Source organism: Sorghum bicolor, chromosome 1 (genome assembly GCF_000003195.3).
Source record: "Sorghum bicolor cultivar BTx623 chromosome 1, Sorghum_bicolor_NCBIv3, whole genome shotgun sequence".
NCBI classification, from domain to species: domain Eukaryota; kingdom Viridiplantae; phylum Streptophyta; class Magnoliopsida; order Poales; family Poaceae; genus Sorghum; species Sorghum bicolor.
The window spans coordinates 17583307-17605369 of record NC_012870.2 but is presented as its reverse complement, the minus strand read 5'-3'; the positions used below and the strand labels follow the sequence as shown (position 1 = coordinate 17605369).

The window sequence follows — 22063 nt, the reverse complement described above, 5'->3', positions numbered from 1 at the left end:
AATGAGTATGAAATTTTTACCATAGTTCAAGCATACAATAATGAGCCTACCATAAAAATTTTACCACAATTGGACCATAGGAACTACATATATGAATTATTCTAATTAATTACAGGAAAACATAGATTTAAAGCTACAGAAAAGACTTTGTACTAAAGTATATCTTATTATATATTCACTATGTAGATCTACTCATCAGGAGTCCAACAAAATTGAATTTTTTATTTTATGATTTTTCTGTGATTTATTATGATTTTTCAAAGAATCAGCGGAAATAAATAAAAAAGAAAAAGACAAAACCACCCTCTAAAACCACTCGAGGGGTTATTTGACCGGTTTTGAAAGTTCAGGGGGTAGAATATCCGGTTTTATACTTTGGGGGGTAAAGTATTCCACCTTAGATAGTTTGGGGGGTTATGTAGAATTTTTCCATAAAAAATATATATATGCTGCTGCAGATTATGAGAATCAGCCAATGTGTCATCTTCTCTTCTTCTGTAAAAATTTAAAATGGACTGAACAGAGGCAACCGTCAAAAGGGATTAAACAAAGGGAAGGCATGGATTGCTGTAAATAAAACTAGATTAACTCAAAAACACTGTTCCATGTAGGAATTGAGAGTGTTTGTTTGGCACTGGGCTTGGGTATCCATCGCTTTCAGTTTCAGAAGGCCAGGAGAAGAACATGGGGAAAAAAATAATAATAATTGAGTGCAGCGCAAGAGACGTGGTGGGCCTTTGAGACCTTGGCTTGGAGCCAGGTAAGAGAACGTGCTCTGGCCTCTAGTGCATGGGGAAGGGCCCACGGGCCATGGGCCCAGTTGGACCAGTGGAACAGAGATGAGCTGAGGAGAAAACATGCACGGCCAACCGCGTGCCACTGTGCAAGTACAACGTTATTGATTGGTGCTTAAATAATTTTCTCAAAGAAAAATGGCGCATAAATGATATGGTGTACCTTGCGCGGTCAGAGTTTCACCAGGATGTCATGCACATTTATTAGAGCGCTATGTCAGCAAAACTGTACTTTTTGCATGAAACGAAGAGGAGAGAGAAGGAAGTAGTTTCAGCATGGTGAAACCCCGCGGGCGTTGTTTCCCACGCGGTGAAACGGGATGAAATCCCCACTGAGGGCTAAATCGTTTCACCATCTTACATGTGATCCAATTATTTTGCAGTAATTAAATGCTTTGCTCAGCCTAGGAAACGTCAAGGTGAAACTCATGCATTGGGAAGGTTGTTTCATTATTCGTTTTATTGATGCCGTGTGAGCGGATTTGTTTTGAAAACAGTATATTAAAACATGTCATTGAGACTGGCCTGCATAATGCGTACTTTACATGATTGGTAACTTATTATTTTTATTATATGTGACTGTATGTACGTATACCCGGTACTCGTATTGTTTTCCATTACTATTGCAGTAAAAATGTAAAATTAGTATGTCGAGACTTGCCCATCCAGTATGGATGATCTGTTTTGTGGGCACACACATTTTTATTGCACCTGTAACTGCCTCGCCCTCCCGGTCCCGCCGTTATACTTCACTGTCTTGTACTCTCACGAGTTGGTGCTAAGGCCGGTTTTAAGTGTGGATATAGTGCTGTTTGTAAGACTATCGTGTCATGTAAAATAAAATGAAATTTGGATGAAATACCCACTCTTAATAGAGAATTTTATTTCATAGTTTCATATGCATTTAATTTCAAAACTCATAGAGTTGGTAATCGTGCCAATAGAATTTTATCTAGATACACCACCATGTCATCAAAAAAAAGTCTATGTTGCAACCTATTTAATGCAAGTGAAACTAAAATGAAACTCCCATTGACTCAATTTCCAACATATCCATATTTTGGAAACAGTATAGAAAAAATTTATGGAAATGAAACTCTCTCTACTCTTATACAACTCTTATCATCTCTTTTTTCATTAATATAGTGTTACATTAGTATATTTAATGTGTATAAAACTCTAATGAGACTCGACTCTTTCACCGCCCTAGCTCTTTTGTTTGCCACTCGTCGCTCTAGCTTGCGGTGTCAGCATCGCCAGCATGCATACATGCATCCCCCGGCATACGGGAATCCTGAAGGTGCCAAACAAACCACAGTAAATGAATAACAGACAGGGACGAAGAAATAAAGACGACGATGATGAGGCCCAACGATCCACTACTTGTCTGACCGGAAGCATACGAAGCCTATGCATGAAGGTGGTCACGGGCTGTTGGATCGACGGCGACACGGACGGCATTTCTCCTACGTGCAGCGCGCCGTCACTTTCCCGAGCCACACTGCCACACTGCGACGGGGAAGACAACAGCCGGAGCGGCAACAAAACCCGTCCTTCTCACTTCTCAGGTGCCAGACCAAGAGGCCCGCCGGTCACAGATATTATTCCCCTGTGGCCTTGTTTAGTTTCCTACCTAAAAAGTTTTCACCTGTCACATCGAATGTTTGAACACATGCACAAAATACTAAATATAGATAACAAATAAAATAATTATTTAGTATGGTTATAAAAAATAAACTAATTATACAGTATAGTTGGAAATCACGAGACGAATCTTTTAAGACAATTAATTCTATAATTAGTCTTAGGTGCTACATTAACCTACATATGCTAATGATAGATTAATTAGGCGTAATCAATTTGTCTCACGGTTTCCAGCCAAGTTATGTAATTATTTTTTTATTAGTATTCAAATATCCCTTCAGACATCGTACGAAACATCAGATGTGACACTCAAAAAAATTTTATCTCCCAACTAAACAAGGCCGTGTGTGCATAGCATTTGCCCGTTGCATGGCATACGTGCTCCGAGCGGGCCGCGCTTAATTATTATGCTGAGGCTCAAAAAATTTGCAAAATTTTTTAATTTCTCATCACATAGAATCTCACGGCATATGTATAGAGTATTAAATATAGATAAAAAAATAACTAATTGTATAGTTTGCCTGTAATTTACGAGATGAATCTTTAAGCCTAGTTAGTCCATAATTGGACAATAATTAACAAATACAAACGAAAGTGCTACAGTAGCCAAAAACCAAAAAAATTCTCTAAGGCCTTGTTTAGTTCACCCAAAAAACCAAAAAGTTTTTAAGATTCCCCGTCACATCGAATCTTGAGATACATGCATGAAGCATTAGATATAGACGAAAATAAAAACTAATTGCACAGTTGTAAATTACGAGATGAATCTTTTGAATCTAGTTAGTTCATAATTGGATAATATTTATCAAATAAAAACAAAAATGCTACGGTACTAAAATCTGAAATCTTTTGAGAACTAAACAAGGCCTAACTAAACAAGGCGTGAACGTAGGTGAGGACAGGTTGGTGGCTGTGTCAGCCGTACGAGTTTTTGCAAGGGTTTCGTAATGACGATCTAGTACAATGTCAACGTGCAACTGCATGATTCTTCTGAAATTTCCTTGTTACGAGAACAGGATCCTTGAAAAGTTGTTAGGATTGTGTTACTTCCAGGTTCCAAAGCCTTTGGATTGCAGTTGGAGAGCTAAAAAAAAAGTTTTACGATATATCAAACTTTAGCAATCTTGGAGATGCTCTTATGATAATGGGCTAATCCAAAATACACAGAAGCAATTTTTAGCTCCATATTACCATATATCAAACTTTCCTTACACGTTAAGAGTACGAAAGGAAGATAGGGAAAGATGCTGGTGAACTGGAAGGCAATGATGTGCCTGTGGGATCCGTTCTACGTTAGTTAACTAGTGCAAGGCGCGCGCCCCCGCGCGCGTTAGTGGACACACAGAAGTTTTTAAATGCGGGTAAAATATGTTAGATATATACGCTGAAATAAGAATTATAACAGAGGTAAATAAATGTTAAAAATGTATATTTTTATTTAGTTATATATGGGGGTACATAGGTATATATTACATCCGTTTTTTACACGATTGAGTATTTTGTAGTTTCTATGCCATCCTTGATAACTGAAGGATAATGGAATTGGCGATAAAAAATACAGATTAACATATCAGTGCATAGTGGAAGCAAGAATACTTAAACAAAGTTATAAAAATCATCTGAATCTTCCTGGTAAGTAGTGATCTCTGCAGGTTACAATAACAATTGTTTACAAAAGATTGGTCGTAAATGGAGTCTTACATGGGGGTAGAAACGGTAGGCAATGATCTGGGTTAATTACCTTCGAATTCTGAAAGCATGTCTCAACACTATCATTGACCAAAAACATGTTTCAAGAGGCCAGTTTCATTAGACTTATGAAGTTTAGCCTGAGCATTTGAGTTGTTTATGTTATGTGCCCCTCTGTTTTAGTACATGTGAGTAATAGTTAGACCATGTACTAAAACTTTTTTTGGGCTGAACAAATTGCAGTGATAAGTTGCAATAGAATTATGTTATTTGTGTTGGATGGTACTTTATTAAGTATATCTTGAGCATGCAAGTAATAGACAGAAATGGACAACTTACTTCTCAAATCATGGTAGTGCTTAATTGCATGAATGATTCCTTGTTTGAGTATCAAGGAGGGAACACATAGGTTGCCCAGCTGAATGTAAGTAGTGTGTTTCTCAGTATATCAAAACCTATAAAAAATACAAGGAATGAGATATCTTTTTTTATCCATATATAGGGTTCGATGACCAATAGATCTATTGATGTAATAATCTAGTGAAAATTTGAGAACAATAAAATACATAGTTTCAATTTTTTTCTCATGGAAAATAGGAAGAGTGTTGGCAACTTAATAGGTTTCACAGTTCACAATAACGGTGGGTTAGTCAATAGTAAACCAACATGGTGTCTACCACTTTGCATAACTGACTATGGAATGATGCAGCCTAAGTGTTTATCCTTTCGTCTATGTTCAATGAGAGCATAGCATAGGTAAGCAAAAAATTTTAAGAGTAGCATAAAACCATCTATTCTACCATACATTCAGTTTGGACATCGGTACCTTTCACAAATTTTTGCAAAATACAAATGTATCAAGCAATTGGAAAACTAAGAACGTGGTATGTGATGATTTTGCAAGGGTCTCCAAATGAACATCAATGACATGGAGAATAGTGTAGTGACAGATCCATATCTAGCTACAGTTGGAACTAAATTTGGGAGGTGGGCTGTGTTACACTTGTCTGCTTCCGTAAACAAATTGCAAGCTTCTTCTATTGCCAATAGGACATTCACTGCAAGTATGGCAAAAAAATTTTGGGATCTGTTGGATTGTAACACTGAAGCAACATTTTGTAGTCTCAAATCTATATAGTAATATCACTGTTGAGAATACAGTCTATAAAAGAAGCAACATGTCAAAAAGATAAGTGAAGTTCCTTACCGATTTCTGTAAGCGCATGAAGTTGGAAATATCCAAAAAAAATGGATCTGTTGAATTGTAACACTGAAGCAACATTTTGTAGTCTCAAAACTGTTGAGAATACAGCCTATAAAAGAAGCAGGATGTCAAAAAGATAAGTGAAGTTCCTTACCGATTTCTATAAGCGTGTGAAGTTGGAAATATCTGTAGCATATGTACCCTGAAGCAATTCATCACTGAGTGGCAAGAACTTGGGTTTTCCCTGCGTGGTACCAGAACTGAAATAATAATTCAGAAGCACTAAAATTTAGAGTCCGCTTAGTTCAGATACCATATCTTGGGCTATATTTGAAGGTGAGTATTGTTACAGGAAAGTTTAGTTTATGTTCAAGAGTGACTGTATATATAAACATGATCCATGAATTTGAAACCTGCATATTGGTCACACAGGCAAAATTAAAACTACCAGAGTAGATGGATCATTAGTAGTAAAAAATTCAGTGGGTTTGTCTATTCTTAGTGTATAAGTGGAGTCAATCTGGAACCCACATATGCATAGCTGATAAGATCGATATTTTAGTTTCATTTCAAATGACATTTAGGATAAATCATGCAGTAAATATGAAGCCAAGATATGGTAATGTTGTGCTCCAAATAGTCTACCTCTGAAGGGCAAGCTCATACATGACGTCCATTGATTGCTATTTCTTTTATCTTCATCACAGATTCAAGAAGAGAAAAACTGGCTAATGGCAAAGGAGATAAATTAGAGAATTTTAGGTGACTGTACCAAGATCAAGCAAATTCAGAGAGGAAAAAACAGAGCAGAGCATGGGGAAGGAAAGAGTGAGCCTCAGAAATGACAGAAATGGCATCACTTGATCTTTTATGGATAGGTAGCCACAACATGTAACCACAAAATACCATCCTTTACAAACAATCAGCAATTGAGATATTCTTTTTTCTGACCTGCTGTTGACCACCGGGAGGATAAACACGTGGAGCAACAGTGGAAGGAAAAATCTGTAAGGTAAAAGTGGCATAAAATGGTGCATAGGCTAGCCGGTGGCCAAACCTAGCTGATCTATTCATGTGAAGCATGAATAAATCATGTAAATGCATGGGAAGAGAAGGAAGCATGGGAGGTTTTAGAGAGAAAGAGAGGGGTGCAGTGGCAACAATTGCAACAAATTGCATCTGACAGAACATGTTGTGGACCTTTCAAGATCATCAACCTATATGGCCAAGTAACATAAGGCGTCATTTCATCACAGGCTTTAGAATAGCAAAGGTTTTCATCATCTGAACAACTGTGACATGGAAGCACGATGTGACCATAAGATTCAGCAGAGAAAATAATAGGTTTCACATGCATATAACAGCCATATGTGCACCGAACCTGAAGCACAAAGCAATCGCTGCAGCTGCACTGATGCTTGGGATAGAGGATAAGGGAAAGAATTTACCGATGCAGCACAGCAAGATCGGTCGTTGGTGTACTGGCATGGGTAGCAGCCGTGGCTGAGAAGGCATGTAAGCTGACAATATCACAGAGAAGACCTAAAAATAGGCATGAGAGAAGGCATGAAGGCAGTAACCAAAGCGTGCAAAGGACCTACCGAAATCTCAATTCCAGATGTTTTAGACCTGCATACAGCACATGGAAAAATAATAGATAATAATTGGAAAACATATATACTAATGTAGAAGAAAGGGCCCACATTATATTTAGATAAGGTGGTGCCAAGTGGTTTTGTATATGTACATGGTCTTAAAAATTGACAAATAATTTGATCCTTAAGAGGTAGATTTTTTTTCCTAAGTTCATTGTATGCATTTTGTTTTAAATTCTTACGACTAAGAACTTTAATAACAAAACATGTACTATGTGAAGAAAACACTGCTTAGATATGGTCAATATGCTACTAAACTTAGAAGTGTAGCAGCGCATCACATATCCCCTCAAGATCTAGAAGCAACCATCATTACAATCTTGTGCTACAAATGGCCGTGATCTTTCTGAAATCAAAGATTCAGAGCCAGACCATGAACCTCTATTTATTTGACAGAGGCAGCAGGGTAGCCACGCAACCAATGAAGAAACAACAAATATGCAAGGAAACGTGGAAGCAGAGGACGGAGATCCGGCAAGAACCTGATGAGCGGGCAGGTGAGGGAAACCAGCCCTAGGGCACGGCATGGCAGATTTGGCGCAGGTGAAGGCGGGTAGGTTTAACCGGGTAGGCACCTGCACCTGCAGCCACCTATGGGGCCTGCCTGCTCCTGCCATGCCAGAGGAAGGCTAGCGTCGGGGCACGTTCGCGCCGTTGCCACGCAGGTTGGGGGCGCCGTCGCCCCAGCTGCAGCCAGGCTCGGTCATCTTGCTGTACTCCCGTATCAAGAGAGAGAGGGATTGAGGAAGAGAGGAAGGGGAGCCGAGGGAGGGAGCAACATTGGAGTCACTGGCACGCCGCCACATCAGGAGGGACGGAGAGAACGAGAGAGAAAGGGAGAAGAGGACCAAGCGGTGCCGACGCCCGCACCACTGTGCCGCTATGCCGGAGGGCGGCGACCGCGGGCCCCCCGACGGTAGTGCGCTGCCGTGCAACCCACGCGAATGGCTGGCCCTATGCGCTGCCGATCTGGGAGAGAGGGAGGGAGGAAGTGGCGCGCTGATGGCGCCACACCGTGCCACTGAGGCCTGCTGATGCGGGGGGTGGGAGGAAGGGAGAGGGGCCAGTAGGGGCCGGCCACAACAGGTCCGCCGCCGCTGCCACTGTCGTCGTCTCGGGAGGGAAGAAGAGAGAGAGAGGAGGAGGAGGACGACGAGGCCGCATGGAGGATGGAGGAGAGGGAGGGGGTCGTCGGGCCTCACCAGTATCGTCGCCCCGCCTGCAGGCCACGCCGTCGCCTGGTGCCCCGCCGCCAACGCTTGAGGGAAAGGGAGGGAGAGAGGAGGAGGAGGGCGGCCGTGGCGCGCCGGTCGCGCCCATCGCCGTCGCGGTCGCCCCTGGTGGCGGCACCTGGAGGAGTGCTGCCCGCGTTGTCCGCTTCTGGAGAGGTCGGGCTTCTCGAGAGGTCGGGAGGAAGGGAGAGGGAGGGGAAGTCAAGAGAATTTTTTTTAATGTACACTGTATATAATCGGGGATTCATTCTAGAGCGTCGATTGCGGAATCCGACGGTCGAGAAGATTTGGAGAGACGTGGCCACCCTGGCTGCACGGGGAGCTCCCGCAGAATGTATATGTAAAATGCCTTGTTTAGATTTTTTTTTGCATTTGGATATTATAGTACTTTCATTGTATTTGATAATTATTAGTTTATTATAAACTAATTAGACTCAAAAAATTGTTTCATAAATTATAGACAAACTATGTAATTAATTATTTTTTAATCTATATTTAGTGTTTCAAGCAATGTACCAAAAAAATCGATATGGCGAGAAATCTTAAATTAAAGCCTGCGTTGGCGCCATGTCGGTGCCACCACTCACGTTTGTCGAAACTAGGAAGGCCTGGCAACGCTTAGGCTTCACCCAAAAATTTGAAACTTTTCAAGATTCTTTATCAAATTAAATCTTGCGGCATATGTATGGAACATTAAATATAAATGAAAATAAAAACTAATTACACAGTTTAATTGTAAATCGCGAGATAAATCTTTTAAGCCTAGTTACTTTATGATTAGATAATATTTGTTAAATAAAAACAAAAGTATTACAATGTCTTTTTTTTTAAAAAAAATAGAACTAAACAAGGCCTCACGTCTGTCAAACAAGAGACTTCCCATACTGCGGTGTACGGAGGAGTATGTCTTACCAAGCCCAGTCACCAGTTTCCATGGCAAGTAGTAGATGGGCTTCTTTCATTCTACCGGATCGAACGGCCCGCAAAACTGTATGTTCCGTGCAACGAAGGCCAGATCTTCGAATTAAAACTTGATTCTAGTTTCCGACTTCCGAGGGGAATGGATAGCTGGTGGATTAGCGGTGCACGCTAGTTCACCGTCAAATCCGCTCAGTACTGCTGCACGGCCGCACGGGGCACCCAAACTGCTGGTGACGGACTGCGAAACAGAGCCACGGCAGTCAAGAGTTTTTATGCACGAAGTCATCTAAGCATGCATAATTTTACTTGGCCTTGGCCATACATACGAATATACATACATGTGGTTACGTATACACATGCTCCCTGACCTTAACTATATACATAATATACATTATCAGGGTTTTATTTTTTTAAAAAAAAATGTTTCAATGTCAAAGGCTACGTTTGATTCAGCTTCTGAAAAAAAGCTGTTTTTGCTGCCAAAATCAGAATATAAACCAAATGGGTAGAACTAGAAGTTGTTTCTACAAAAACAATTGCTTTTGCATAGTACAATTTTCATAGCACCTTGGACCCTACTTTTGGTTTCCTTCTTTTTCTAATGGGTGCAAATAATAGAGCGAGGTTTTGCAGGTATTTCAAGGGAAGCAAGAGAGAGAGAGAGAGAGAGAGAGAGAGAGAGAATGTGTTTTATAGTTGTTTTAACTTTTAATCAAACATCTTATAATCTTTTCACATCACATAGCTGACAACAATTCTTCCCTAGCTCAAAGTTCATAGCAGTCTTTCACAGCTCACAGCCGAACCAAATAAATCCTAAACCAATCTAAATCTCTCTAAGAAGCAATCACTTAGGGCATGCTTAGCAGGACTCCTCTTTGGTTCCGGCTCTGGCTCTTTCAGATGAGCCCTGTCAAATGTTTTTCTAAAGAAACTGAGGAGCCGAAACCGTTTTGATGAAACCACAAATTGTGGCTTCTCAAAAATGGCTCTGGCTCCTCTAGAGAAATCCCTCGTGAAGAGCCGTGCCCAACACCCTCTTAGAGTTTTTATATTTACATGGAAGGTATGACCTATGGTTTAGATCACAATTAAATGAGATTTAGGTTCATGGCACATCACCATACATTTTCCTTTTAGAAAGAAAATAAAAAAGGCTGGATTTTTAGATGTAAGGATTTTTGATTGGTTAATTGTTACAGACAGCTATGAGATCATCACTAGCCTGGCCCTCTCATTTCACCTTATTAGATTCCAAGTCCTAGTTGTCGTGATGGATTTCTTCCTATTGGAGGTAAGGATGAAAACGGAACGGAAATATCCCGAACTGAATCGAACCGCTTTCTATATTGGATCTGATCGAATTCGTATTTTTTTGTCCGACTTTACCGTTTTCGCTTTCGTATTTTAGATGTTTCGTATTTCAAATTTAAAAGTAGAAAACGGTTTAGACATTTTTCGACCGTTTTCTACTTTTCTACTTTTATTTTGAAATATTTTGAATTCAAAATTTGGTTTAAACCGAATTTAGTCAACTGCACGGTCACACAGCCCAATTACAGAGTACTCACCATGCATCTGTGTTCTTTCTACTAGTGGCTAGCTGTTCCTGGTAGCTATTAATTACTGGTTCTTATTTATGTGTGGGCTACTGTATTAAATACCTAAGACTAAGAATCATGCACTTTTTAATTATTATATGCATTTAAACTTGATCGTGTATATACTTAGTTATGCACTTGGTACTACACATCGCTATTTCGTATTGAGTTTTCGTATATCGACCGTGTTCGACATAAATCCGCTCGAATTGGTTCGTTTTCGAAATTCCTGATATTTCGTAAGTTCGCGTTCGTTTTCATGTTCGACTTTACCGTTTTCGTTTTCGTTTTCGTATTTCAAATATAAAAGTAGAAAACAATTTAGGAGTTTTTCGACGTTTCCGACCGTTTTCATCCTTAATTGCAGGTAGTATTAATCTGAGTCGGAAGTTAGCTAAGCTCACTTTTCCTCACCTTAATGGTGAGATCTTAAGCCGTGGTTGTCTAGATTTGACAGTTATTTTGAAATTTAGAATTGCGATGAATAACTTGTTTTTTTGTATAAATCTAAAAAAACCATCTTTTGAAGTTAATTAATCTGACTAAAAAAATCCGTATATGTTTTTTTAAAGCAAAAAATCCGTAAGTTTATGAACATTCTTCTTCTTTTTTTTTTGCGAAATTTTATGAACATTCGGTGCGTTTAGCTCAAGCAAAAACTGCCCGAGAGGCGAGAGGGCTCCAAGGACTTAAGGACCCGGAAAGTAAAGCAAATCAGTCCTACTTCAGAAACCACACATCCAGATGCCCGTCAGCCGGTGCATCAGCGTGGCTTTTATTCAAGACACACGATGATGGATCGCATCAAACCCGACACCGAGAGACTCGTTCAAAACACACGACTCTTTGACGAATGACGACCCAGAATAATCCGACTCACAAGTCACAACACAGACCACACATAGCACTGGACGCCGCCGGCCGTTCTGGACGAAGCAGAACGGGGCTTATTGCAACACAGACACGGACACAGTACGTACCGACTCGACACCGACACGATACACTTGACACGGTACGAGACGGACACCACGGACGCGCGCGCGGCGTGGCCGTGCGTTACGCGGAGGAGGACGACGAGGGCGCGTGACGTGCACGGCCGGCCGGACAATAATGTCTCGCGCGTCGTCATGATCAGCGGCGGAAACTGCGCTGCGTGCGCGGCGTCTCGCCGTTCTCGTCCCTGAGCTTCACCGCCGTGTACACGCCTGCCCCCGCCAACGCGCCCAGCGTCGGGGCCAGCAGGTAGATCCACAGCTGCCTGTAGTTCCCCGCCGCCACCGCCGGCCCCAGCGTCCTCACCGGGTTCATGGACCCGCCCGTCGTCGGCCTGCATGCATGCTCATCACCTCACGTACGTGCGTGCTACTACAATACATAAGCAAGCAATGCAAGGAGACTTACCCGGCGACGAGGATGTTCAGCGTCACGGCCGCTCCCACCGCGATCCCGGCGAGTTCACCCACCTGCACGCAACAAACAGAGGTTCATTCAGAGCTGAACCTGATCATCGACGATGGTGCTTTATATATATACCGATATGCAAGCACCATGTATGTATGTATATACGTACGGCGCGTGTGTCGGTGGCGACGGCGGTGACGACGAAGAGGAGGTTGAAGGAGATGATGAACTCGGTGAAGAAGGCCTGGGCGGTGGAGATGGTGACGTCGGGGACGGTGACGCCGCCGGAGAGGAAAGGGTGGAAGACGCCCTTGAGCGCGAAGCTGGCGCAGATGGAGCCCAGCACCTGGACGGACACGTACGCGGGCACCTGCAGCCAGGGGAAGTGGCGCAGCGCCGCGAACGCGATGGTGAGCGACGGGTTCAGGTGCGCCCCGGAGATGTGGCCCGTCGACAGGATGATGATGGTCACCGCCAGCCCCGCGCACGCCGCGTTCCCGAACGGGCTGATCGCGCCGCCGTACTTCTGGTTCACGATCGGCGCCGCCGTCGCGAAGAAGATGAGGATGAACGTGCCCACGAACTCCGCGCCGAGCTGTAGTGTACGTAGGAGCAACACGTACGCGCGCGCACATGCATGCATGCCCCATCATCAGATACAGGAACCACATTATTATTTACAGTTTCCAATGCGTGTGTGTGTTTGTTTGCCGAAATTTATTTGAATTTTGTTTGTTTCAAAACAACATGCATAATCTAGCTAGAATTGACCAAAACAACACCCAATCGATATTATAGCCGGGGGCCAATAATTCAGCGATCTTGTCAACCCATGGACAGATTGAGACTGGAATGGACGTGACCGGCGCGCGAGCCAAAACAACGCATGCAACCACTCCGGTCACGGACGCCTGGATCCATCGCCGGCCGGGTGCCCGGGTCAACTTGAGTTTGGGACATAGTATAGCCCTTTTTGACGTGTCACGTCCAAGAACCGTACCTTATCACGAAATAATTGGAGTTGGGGGTACCATTTTCTTTGTTCCAAAAACACTATACGTAGCTCCTTATCGACAACGTAACTAGGCCCGTGTGTTTTCAATTCAAAGCTGAGGAACGTGACAAGCTGGCCGATTTAGTACACATGTACAATTCTTCCACATGAGCTTTAGTTTAGAAGTACATGGAGTAGACGCAGTTTATTGTCACGTTTGAGAAACGTCACTTTTTGACAGTACACTCTATTTATTGCCTAAAAAACAAGCAGTACTCAATTGTGGCGGTGCTACAATAATGGTCGAAAGTTACCAAAGTACTCCATCCATTATACAAACATAGTTAAATTTAAGTTATTGTTAAAAAATTTTTATTAATAAATCAAGCCACGATAAAAAAATGATATTTTGTATAAATGTTTTAAATAAGATGAATGGTCAAATTTAGGGTAAAAAAATCAAATGTCTTATAATTTGAAATAGATTGAGTAGTTTATAGGTCAAAACCATTTCCATTATTGAACTAAATGTTTTTTTTGGGGGGGATAAGACGTAAGACCTCAGCTGTACCCATTAAAGCATGGAGGAATTAAGTATGAAAGCAACATAGCCAAATACAGAAAAATATTTATATGTATGGGGTCACTGATTTTTGACCAATTAATTGATTTGTTCTTTGGACTTAGCTTCTCCCCGGGGATCAATGCAAGGAACCCAAATCCAGCAAATAGAACTTCATCAACCCAATACAAAATTCAAACAAGCGTACACAGTATCATTTCCCGGGAGTGGTTATACCTGGAGAGCACAGGAAACAAGCTGAATGGCGGTCGGTTAGGGGACACGATGGTGTGGCGTCGCACAAGCGACACCCATCCCCGTTTGGTACGTGTGGTCGTCGCAGGGTGGCGCCGCCTAGCCAAGCCAAAAATTCCAGCCACTTTTTGTGTACTTCCGGGCTCACAACAGGGGAGCGCGTTATGCAGGCTTCAGGCAGCGTGGAGATCGATCAGCCGGCCCATCACACCCCACCAACTATGCTACTTCTAGGTACACTATTTGCTAGTGAATTTTAGTGGCGTTTTCTTCTTATTATTATGTGCTTGTTCGCATGCTAGCAAGGTGTGATCCGCAAAAATTTGCTCGTACCAGAGTTGATGATGGTAAATGATTTTCTTTTAGATTCATGTGTGGGCTTTTTGAAGAAATATTCCTAGATGCCTGAACAAGAACAAGGCGCTCTGGCTTCCTGACCGCCTGCGTCAGATCCAACGTCCTCGTCGGTTTGTAGCCGCTGCTAATCCCAAGGCATGGCTTGCGAAGCTACTGTACTACCACTAGCGCATACAGTAGCTAATACTAGTACGTTCATAGTTAGGCTTGTTTGGATGGTCATATATCCATCTTAAATCATGTGTGCGAGAGTGGTTTGGCGTAAAATTTAGTCTAAATTTCACATGAAACCACACATGCACACATAGATTCAGCACATACATGGACGTCTAAACAAGCTGGTATGTCCATTCCAAATTATAAATCATCAAAATTAATTGAATTTTTAAGTCAAAATTAATTGGTATGTACTCCCATCATTCCAAATTTTGTATGAATATAAAAACAGTTAGAATAACTTATAATTTGAAATGGATGATCGATCACCATTCATCACTACCTCTTGCGAACGAAACAGTTGAGACCATGCATGTTAGTGTGATCGTGATCTTTTGTCTCATACAGTTAGCCTGACCACTTGTAATCCTTAGTTTAAAGGGCGCCAAATAAAGAACTAGCTGGTGCATGCCTAGAAAGATTCTGAAAATTGATTTGTCCTACGGACATATGGAGCACAAGCACAACTGCTTCCAGTTCAAAGTGTCCCTCATCAAGCCATCATCATGCAAAACCGAGGGATTTCAAGAACAATGTCATAAAGAGCCAATTTGAGCAGTATATATAAGATCACAGAAATTGTCAGTGATTAGCTACTGTAACTGGCGCCCATACTAATAATGCCTAGAGTTTGAAGCTTTGGCGGCAAAAGGAATCAATTTTCAACAGTCAACAACTTATGACACATCGATCGCGCCTACTACATTTTTTTTTTTGTATACAAAGGTAGTACTGTCAGGGCCGTGTTGTTACAGGCTTTCAGACACATGACTGTTGTAACGTTAGTTTTGACCTACACAGTATAAAATAAGAGGATGCATGTCTGTACCCTCATCGACTAATAATAGCAGAATATACAAACACAAAAATAACGTCAAAGAACCGACGTATGTATGGATATATAAGAAAATAAACCGTGCAGGCAGAAAAAGAAGAAGAAGAGAAAGCATCACACGGCCGGAGCTAGAGAGAGACGAAATGTCCGTGGCCCTCTCAAGAACGAGAAGAACTTTAAGAAGAAAATGCGAGTTCAAGAACGTGCATGTGCACGCGCATGTGGACGGTGGTGGCGTACCTTGCGGGTGAGCGAGACGTCCGGCGCGGGGATCTCGACGACGCAGGTGTGCGTCGCAATGCCCCACCCCTCCACCGCCGGCAGGCACTTGCACCGCGGCATCGACTTGCGCTCGTACGACAGCGAGTCCACCCGCGGCCCGCCGGAGAACAGCGGCGCCGGCGTACCGGGCGTCGCCGGCGCAGACCCGTTCGGCGGCGTCGTCGACCCCGGCTCCGCCATTGCTAGCTGCTGCTCGGTTGCAATTGCTAGCTCTACCCCAGCACCTGCTTGCTTCCTCTCTCCCTCTCTTGCTCTCTCGCTCTCACTCTCGAAGACAATCTCTTTTTTTTTTGGTTTTTTGGACTGCCGGCAGTGCAGCAGAAATAGGTCACTGAAGTGTACTAATTACATGATTTGATGGTTTTTGCTGAGGTGATGCTATGATAATGGCCGGATGATGGGCTCCAGCAGGCCGATCACTAGCAGAGACTACGACTGATGTATGGCTACAACTAGCGATGCATGATGCTGGATGGTCTTGCTATTTTTTTTTTTGGTTTTTTTGTCAGTTGGGTGGCGAGCAAAGATGATGGCGAAACTTACATGATCCGGAGGCTTTTGTTGAGTTTGTGCTAAGGAATTAGTGGGGAAGTATCCAGCCTACCAAAACTTACGCCTCGCTTCGCAACACCGATGCTTTTGGAGATCTTGATTTCTTTTTTTTGTGTGTTTTTTTGGGGGTTGGGTTTGGATTTTTGATAGGGACTGGAGTTACATGCTCCACAGGTTTTTCTCAAGGTTTGGCTAAGGCGTAATGGGTGGGGAGATGGTGTCCAGCTCTCTCACAAGAACAGTCTCTCTCAGGGCTTGCTAGGATTGGGAGAACGGAGTTAGACGCATGCGAAAGATCGAGCTAGCAGCAGCAAGAACTGGGAGCACAAGATGGGATGCAATGGCGAGGTGACGAGAGGAGGAAGAAGCTAGCAAAGCAAATGGAAAAGGGCAGGTGGGTGATGATGGGGTTTGGAGGGCGAGGTGGTGTGGTGTGGGTGCGTGGGGCTGTGTATATAGGGAGGCTGTGCGAACGCACATGAGGGGGATGGATCGAGGTCAATGGCATCCCTCCACTTGAGGCAGCTAGTAGCATCTCCCAACTGCTCTCGATAATAATGCAAACTAAAAGATAGCAGTGGAAATGGAAGAGCATCATCTCAGTTAAGGTGTGCTTCGAAGTACCTTGTTTATGCTCGCAAAAAAAAAGTACCTTGTTTAAGCAAAGCTTGTGACAAAATAAACGGCCGATAAGCTACTAGCTGTCCGACGCTCTGTGTGCAGGGTCAGTTTTTTTTTTAAGGCAGACGGCAGGAGGTCAGAATAATACTGAGCCCTGCGAAATTCTTGGCAGCATTAATGTGCCAAATTTTTTAATAGCATTGACAAGGTTTGCGGCCTCAACAGATATTGTTTCTTCTTGGAAAATAAAATGCCAAGCTAAGAAATAAAAACATCTGAAAAATAGTGTAAATTATTGATAGTGGGCTAGTTATAGAGTTATCCTATAACCCTACCTAGGAATAGACCGGAAGAGGAGCCTAACCAGCAGAACGATTTGAATACGCTGATGCCTTATTTTGTTGACCGCATGGGCTCATCACTAATTCACTATTCTATTAGTTCAGGGACTAATCGTTACACACTCATCAGTGATTTGGAGCCCGGGTCAGGGCTTGTTTAGATGCAAAAACTTTTTGGATTTTGACACTGTAGCACTTTCGTTTTTATTTGACAAACATTGTCCAATCATGGAGTAACTAGGCTTAAAAGATTCGTCTCGCGATTTACAGGCAAATTGTGTAATTAGTTTTTATTTTTATCTATATTTAATATTCCATACATGTACCGCAAGATTTGATGTGATGGAGAATCTTGTAAAGTTTTGGGTTTTTGGATGTATCTAAACAAGACCTCAGTGTCAGCGAAGAAGCCTTCGTTTAGCATACTGGGCTCATGTGCAATAATGGAAGAAGATGCAAAGGATATATTTTTCTGGGAGAAAATAATAGAAGATGATCTCATGGCATGGAAAGTGGGAACTAGGAACAAGCCCATCCGAAGATTCCGAACATCGGGGGGCGTGTTCTATATAGCAACTACTTAGAAAATTTCGTTTGTCAGGTTGTCGGTAATAAACAGAGCTGCATGTATAGAAGCAGTAAAACCCTAAACCCTAATTAGCAACTACTTAGAAAATTTCGTTTGTCAGGTTGTCGGTAATAAACAGAGCTGCATGTATAGAAGCAGTAATACCGGACTGGACTCTCAGGGCATCATAGGGCCCGCGTGTCGGTGACTGATTGCTCGCAAGATCTTTGGAGGAATCGGAGCTTCGTTGTGAGCTTGCTGCTAATGCCTGTGAAGTCAACAGGACTTTGATGTTCCTCTCCTTCTGCAATTAATCAGAGTGCTACTGTCATTTTGGTCAGTGCCGTTACGTCCGTCCGATGGCAGTGGCACTACTAGTGGCCTGTAGATTTTGAGCCCTAGTACTTCCTCCACTTGATCCTGACCCTTTTTTTTTTCCCTCTTTTGCGTCATTCTCTATCAAGTGTGGTGTGGTGGTCTTGCAGGAGTACTGTACCTGACCGTGCAATGATCCATGCTAGCCAGGAGTACTCCTACTTGCTTTGCAATCTTGTGGCTCTGAACTCTGTGTGGTCGGGTCAGAGTCAGACCCGTTGTTCTCGCATTGTCCACATGTTCAGTCCGGCTCCAAGTCTCGATCCAAGCTGCACCGATGGAAACCTGCATTCATGGCCGATGAGCCCCGTGCTAGTAACGGGAGATGCATGCTCAGCCTCTGGCTTGGCAAGCCGCGCGAGGCACGAATGGCGGAGACGCATCCCTCTCTGTCTCGGTCTGAACTCTGAATGCGGAGAGCAGTCTGATCAGTAGCTAGTATGCGCCTATGCCAAAGCAATAAACGCCAAACGCCACGTCTGATCTGATGAGCCTGCTCGCTAGTCTGAAAAGGGCTGAATTTATTACTATGAGACAAAAACAGCAACAATCATTCATGAGAATGGTTACTCGCAAATTAAAAGCCTCTCGCTTATATTAAACCAAACCCTTGCCAGAAAAGATCGCCATGGCAGGAGAATCTCATCGATGCGTCGTATAGTAGTAGTAGTTCGTAAAGCGGCCGACCTGATTCGCCACAGCTTGTCCTCGAGCCAGGCGTCATCAGCACAACTGCACCAACCAACCTAGGTTAGCTGCTAACACTGCAATTAAAAAGATTATGCTCACAACGTGGCACAACAGTCTGCCCCACTGATGCATCCGTGATGCTTTACACTTGAGCTAGCCGAGGAACCAAACGCCACCGGAAAAGTTCAATGAACCGAGCCGAGGCATCTTGGCCGTCCTGGAGTCTGCATCAGAAAAAGAAGTGCTTTCCGCGGCGCCCCCTAAACGCCACTAAACTGCCGCATCCTATGCCACCGAGAGAGATCATGCAGCATGAAATGCGATACTAGGTAGTACCATGATTTTGTTCCGTCGAATCAAGGATACTGATCCTCTGTCATGGCCGTGCCACTTAGGAGTAGTATTTGCTCTTCTTCTTCCTGGTGTCCATTTCACAACGGTGATCGAGGACGAGAAGGCAGGATGCAGAGAGACATGCACACCCTGCTGCTAGTGTGAAGAGACAGTACGGTGGTGTGGGGTTGTGGCACTTTGGGTCGTTGATGCCTTTCCTTCCTTAAGCAGCCTGCATGCATGCATGAGAGGCCATGACCAGCTAGCTTTGCTTTGAGACGGTATGTAGGTAGCTAGCAACAGGATCGCCCACGTTGCAAGTGACCTTAACTGACACACAGCACAGGGTGTTGTCACTGGTTACTGAAGAAGATTGGGTAGAGAGATCAGATTCTTGCCTTATGCGAGCTCTGACGATGTGTTTGCCGTGACGGTGAACAAAAGTTCAGATACTACTCTACCATTTTACACCTGCACTCGGAACTGTAGCACTGTAGCGCGGGGTGGACGGATTAAAGAAGCCGCGCGCTCTTCTTCTGTCCAATCTGTTCCTGCAGCAGCAGCTGATGCTGCGCGCCAGGCCTTTTGCTCTCGGCCATCAGTCCCACGCCGAAAAGGATCGAGCGGAGAACCTCGAGGCTCCTCCGCCACTTTATCCCGTGGGTACGCTAGCTATTCGTTTCACCGTTCAGCAGCCCACCTGTGGCCAGCCACTGGCCACTCACACTCATGACAAATTCCTTCATGCCTATTGCCTGATCGCCAGCTGATGGCCGGACCCGCTCGATCACCAACTCACCCAGTGTCAACACACACACACACACACACACACACTGGAAAGCAATTGCGAAGGCGCAGCGATCAAGCAATCCCTGTCTCTGCCTCCTCCCCTGGACTGGAACCATGCGTCCGTCCGTCAGCCATGAGTGGCAACACCCCGAGGCAGCGCAGCGTGTCCCCGCGGAGGCCCCCCGGCGCCCGGCCCAGCCTCCCTGACGCGAAGTGTGTGGCGGAGAGGCGCGCGTTTCTTTGAGGCCGTCCGTTGAGTTGTGCCTGGCCGCATGCCGCTGGCACTGGCACTTGGCATGGGAATGATGCGCCATCCATCACTCCAGATGCCAAGCGAACAATCGAGCACGGAAGTATTGGGGCCTGCTGGTCCTCCTGTGTTCTGAGCAGTGAAAAGGCGCGGGCTTTTTTCCCCCCCGGTGGCAGCGCGAGGCCGGGGATCGGTGGGCGGAGGCCATGGAAACGGACACTACCTACACTACACGTAGCTTATCTGTAGTGGAGATCATTAGACTCGACGAGGCCACTGCAGCAGAACCTATAATGGCGAGATGCGATGCGACGACACTGTGAAATATTTGCTTTCAGGCCATGAAGCAAGGCCTAATTGTTCAATCTGTCGCGCCATCTTGTCTGCTTCGTTCGGCAGTTCAGGAGGACGCATCAGCATCAGGGGACAATAATTGACATGCATGTTGCGGCCATTCTTCTTCTTCTTCAATTCACTGTACTTTGCCCTAACAGTAACAGCAAGCACGTAGTATGTAAATAAGAACCGAGGCAATTATGAAAAGAGCTGAGCTTTGCTTTGGCCTTTATTATCACTCGTCAAATGTCCGATGGCGACGGATCTAGCAGGCCGCCTGGCGAAAAGCAAGAGCGGGCCGGCGACGACGAAGTGGCCGATGCCAGCCACCCGAAAGTCGCCGATAAAAGGGGTCTCGCAAATTTTCACCTGCAATCAATCTTCTTCCGCGGGCCAATGATGCTCGTCGTGGGGGCAGAAAAGGGGAGAAGGACGCTCGAGAATTTGTGCTCGTCGTGGGCGCCAGGGCCTGGGCAGAGGGGTGGTAGGGGCCAGATGCCCAGATGCTTGCTCGCTGCGGCGGTCAGGCACAGGCAGGACCGCGCAGGAAATGTTGTTGTTGTACTCCTCGTGTAATGTGGTGCAGTGCAGAGCTGGAATGATCATCGCCGTCGTCAGTGATGATCCGTGCTGCGTTATCTTGCTTGACACTCTCATGTCGCGATTAGGCGGTAACTGATGATCAGGTTAAGGGAGAAGGGGCTAGCTCGATTGGCGAGAACAGCAGCACACAGTGCGTGTCCAGTCATATTGTGATCTGATCCACATCTACTCCTTTGGATTTGCTGACGAGAAGATTCATGGAACAGGACAGCACGGCGTACCGCACCACCCTGTAGCTTTTCTCATAGGAAAAAGAGGCGACAGGGCGACGAGAGGCGGTGCGCGGAGACCTGGAGCGGGACGTACGTACAGAGGCTAATAATACGCACGCACACGGCGGCGTTTTCTTGAAGCCCGAAATAGTAAAGCAGCAGAGCTCGCTGTGGTGCCTGTGTGCGTGCCGCCGTCGTGGGCCAAGCATGAAGAGTCGATTGATCGAAAGAGATGTAAAGAGCTGGGCATGGAAGGTGGATCATCATCCAGCCGATCGAGCAGCACCGAGGAGCATCTGTTCTCGGCAGCTCGATCGGGCTCACACATGTGCACGTACGCACGCACGTCAGTTTGACACCGAGACACCACGAAGCATGAGTAGGCGACAGCGCCAAAGCGGAAAACTTGAGGCCGGGGAGTGATCGAAGGCAGTGGCATATCGATCGCTTGGAGGTGAAAAAAAGCTACTCTCCTAGCTAGGGCCGGGGTTTGGAGCGAGGCGAGCGACGCTGGCCTCTGGATTTCCCTTTTGCTCGCCATTGGTCGCCGGGTGCCGGGGCTTTTTGATCGCTCTCTCCCCTTCCTTGGCAATTTGGCATGCATGCGGCGGGGTCGTCGTCGGCATGCGGCGGATATCTGACGATATGATCGCCGGGCCGGGCGGTGGTAGTGGGAGACAGGGGGGCGAGGAGAGTACTGCACGGCGCCAGCGACACGACTGCTGCTGTGCACTACTACCGGCGTTGTCAG

The 22063-nt window shown here is 44.8% G+C and overlaps 2 protein-coding genes across 35 annotated transcripts; both read right to left on the bottom strand.

Moving 5' to 3' along the window:
• LOC110431046 (jasmonic acid-amido synthetase JAR1-like) lies at positions 1808–8406 on the bottom strand. Of its 34 annotated transcripts, none has more exons than XR_002448540.1 (6): positions 8189–8406; positions 5533–5591; positions 5335–5440; positions 5129–5185; positions 4467–4582; positions 3248–3522 (listed from the first exon to the last, which is right to left on the bottom strand). XR_002448540.1 is itself a non-coding variant. In XM_021449666.1 (6 exons), the coding sequence occupies exons 2-6, from the start codon at positions 6006–6008 to the stop codon at positions 4576–4578; spliced, it is 261 nt and encodes an 86-aa protein (XP_021305341.1). In that variant the 5' UTR covers positions 6009–6059; positions 8189–8406; the 3' UTR covers positions 3851–4575. The 34 variants fall into 34 exon arrangements, 11 of the variants coding, with proteins under 11 accessions (XP_021305341.1, XP_021305350.1, XP_021305334.1 ...); XR_002448537.1 differs by lacking the exon at positions 3248–3522 and adding an exon at positions 3851–4301; XR_002448538.1 differs by lacking the exon at positions 3248–3522 and adding an exon at positions 3851–4084.
• LOC8065167 (aquaporin NIP3-1) lies at positions 11446–16636 on the bottom strand. Its single transcript, XM_002464335.2, has 4 exons — positions 15601–16636; positions 12311–12736; positions 12142–12203; positions 11446–12067 (listed from the first exon to the last, which is right to left on the bottom strand). The coding sequence occupies exons 1-4, from the start codon at positions 15820–15822 to the stop codon at positions 11872–11874; spliced, it is 906 nt and encodes a 301-aa protein (XP_002464380.1). The 5' UTR covers positions 15823–16636; the 3' UTR covers positions 11446–11871.

What these genes read in the sequence shown, in the direction of transcription:
- LOC8065167 (XM_002464335.2), bottom strand. Translation starts at nt 15,822, where the DNA reads ATGGCGGAGCCGGGGTCGACGACGCCGCCGAACGGGTCTGCGCCGGCG. An exon ending in TCGCCACCGACACACGCGCC is followed by an intron (nt 12,204 to 12,310) that starts GTACGTATATAC and finishes TGTTGCGTGCAG; the next exon opens with GTGGGTGAACTCGCCGGGAT. An exon ending in CTGAACATCCTCGTCGCCGG is followed by an intron (nt 12,068 to 12,141) that starts GTAAGTCTCCTT and finishes GCATGCATGCAG; the next exon opens with GCCGACGACGGGCGGGTCCA.
- LOC110431046 (XM_021449593.1), bottom strand. Translation starts at nt 8,306, where the DNA reads ATGGGCGCGACCGGCGCGCCACGGCCGCCCTCCTCCTCCTCTCTCCCT. An exon ending in CAGGCGGGGCGACGATACTG is followed by an intron (nt 5,592 to 8,188) that starts GTGAGGCCCGAC and finishes TTATTATTTCAG; the next exon opens with TTCTGGTACCACGCAGGGAA. An exon ending in TCATGCGCTTACAGAAATCG is followed by an intron (nt 5,186 to 5,334) that starts GTAAGGAACTTC and finishes CCATACTTGCAG; the next exon opens with TGAATGTCCTATTGGCAATA.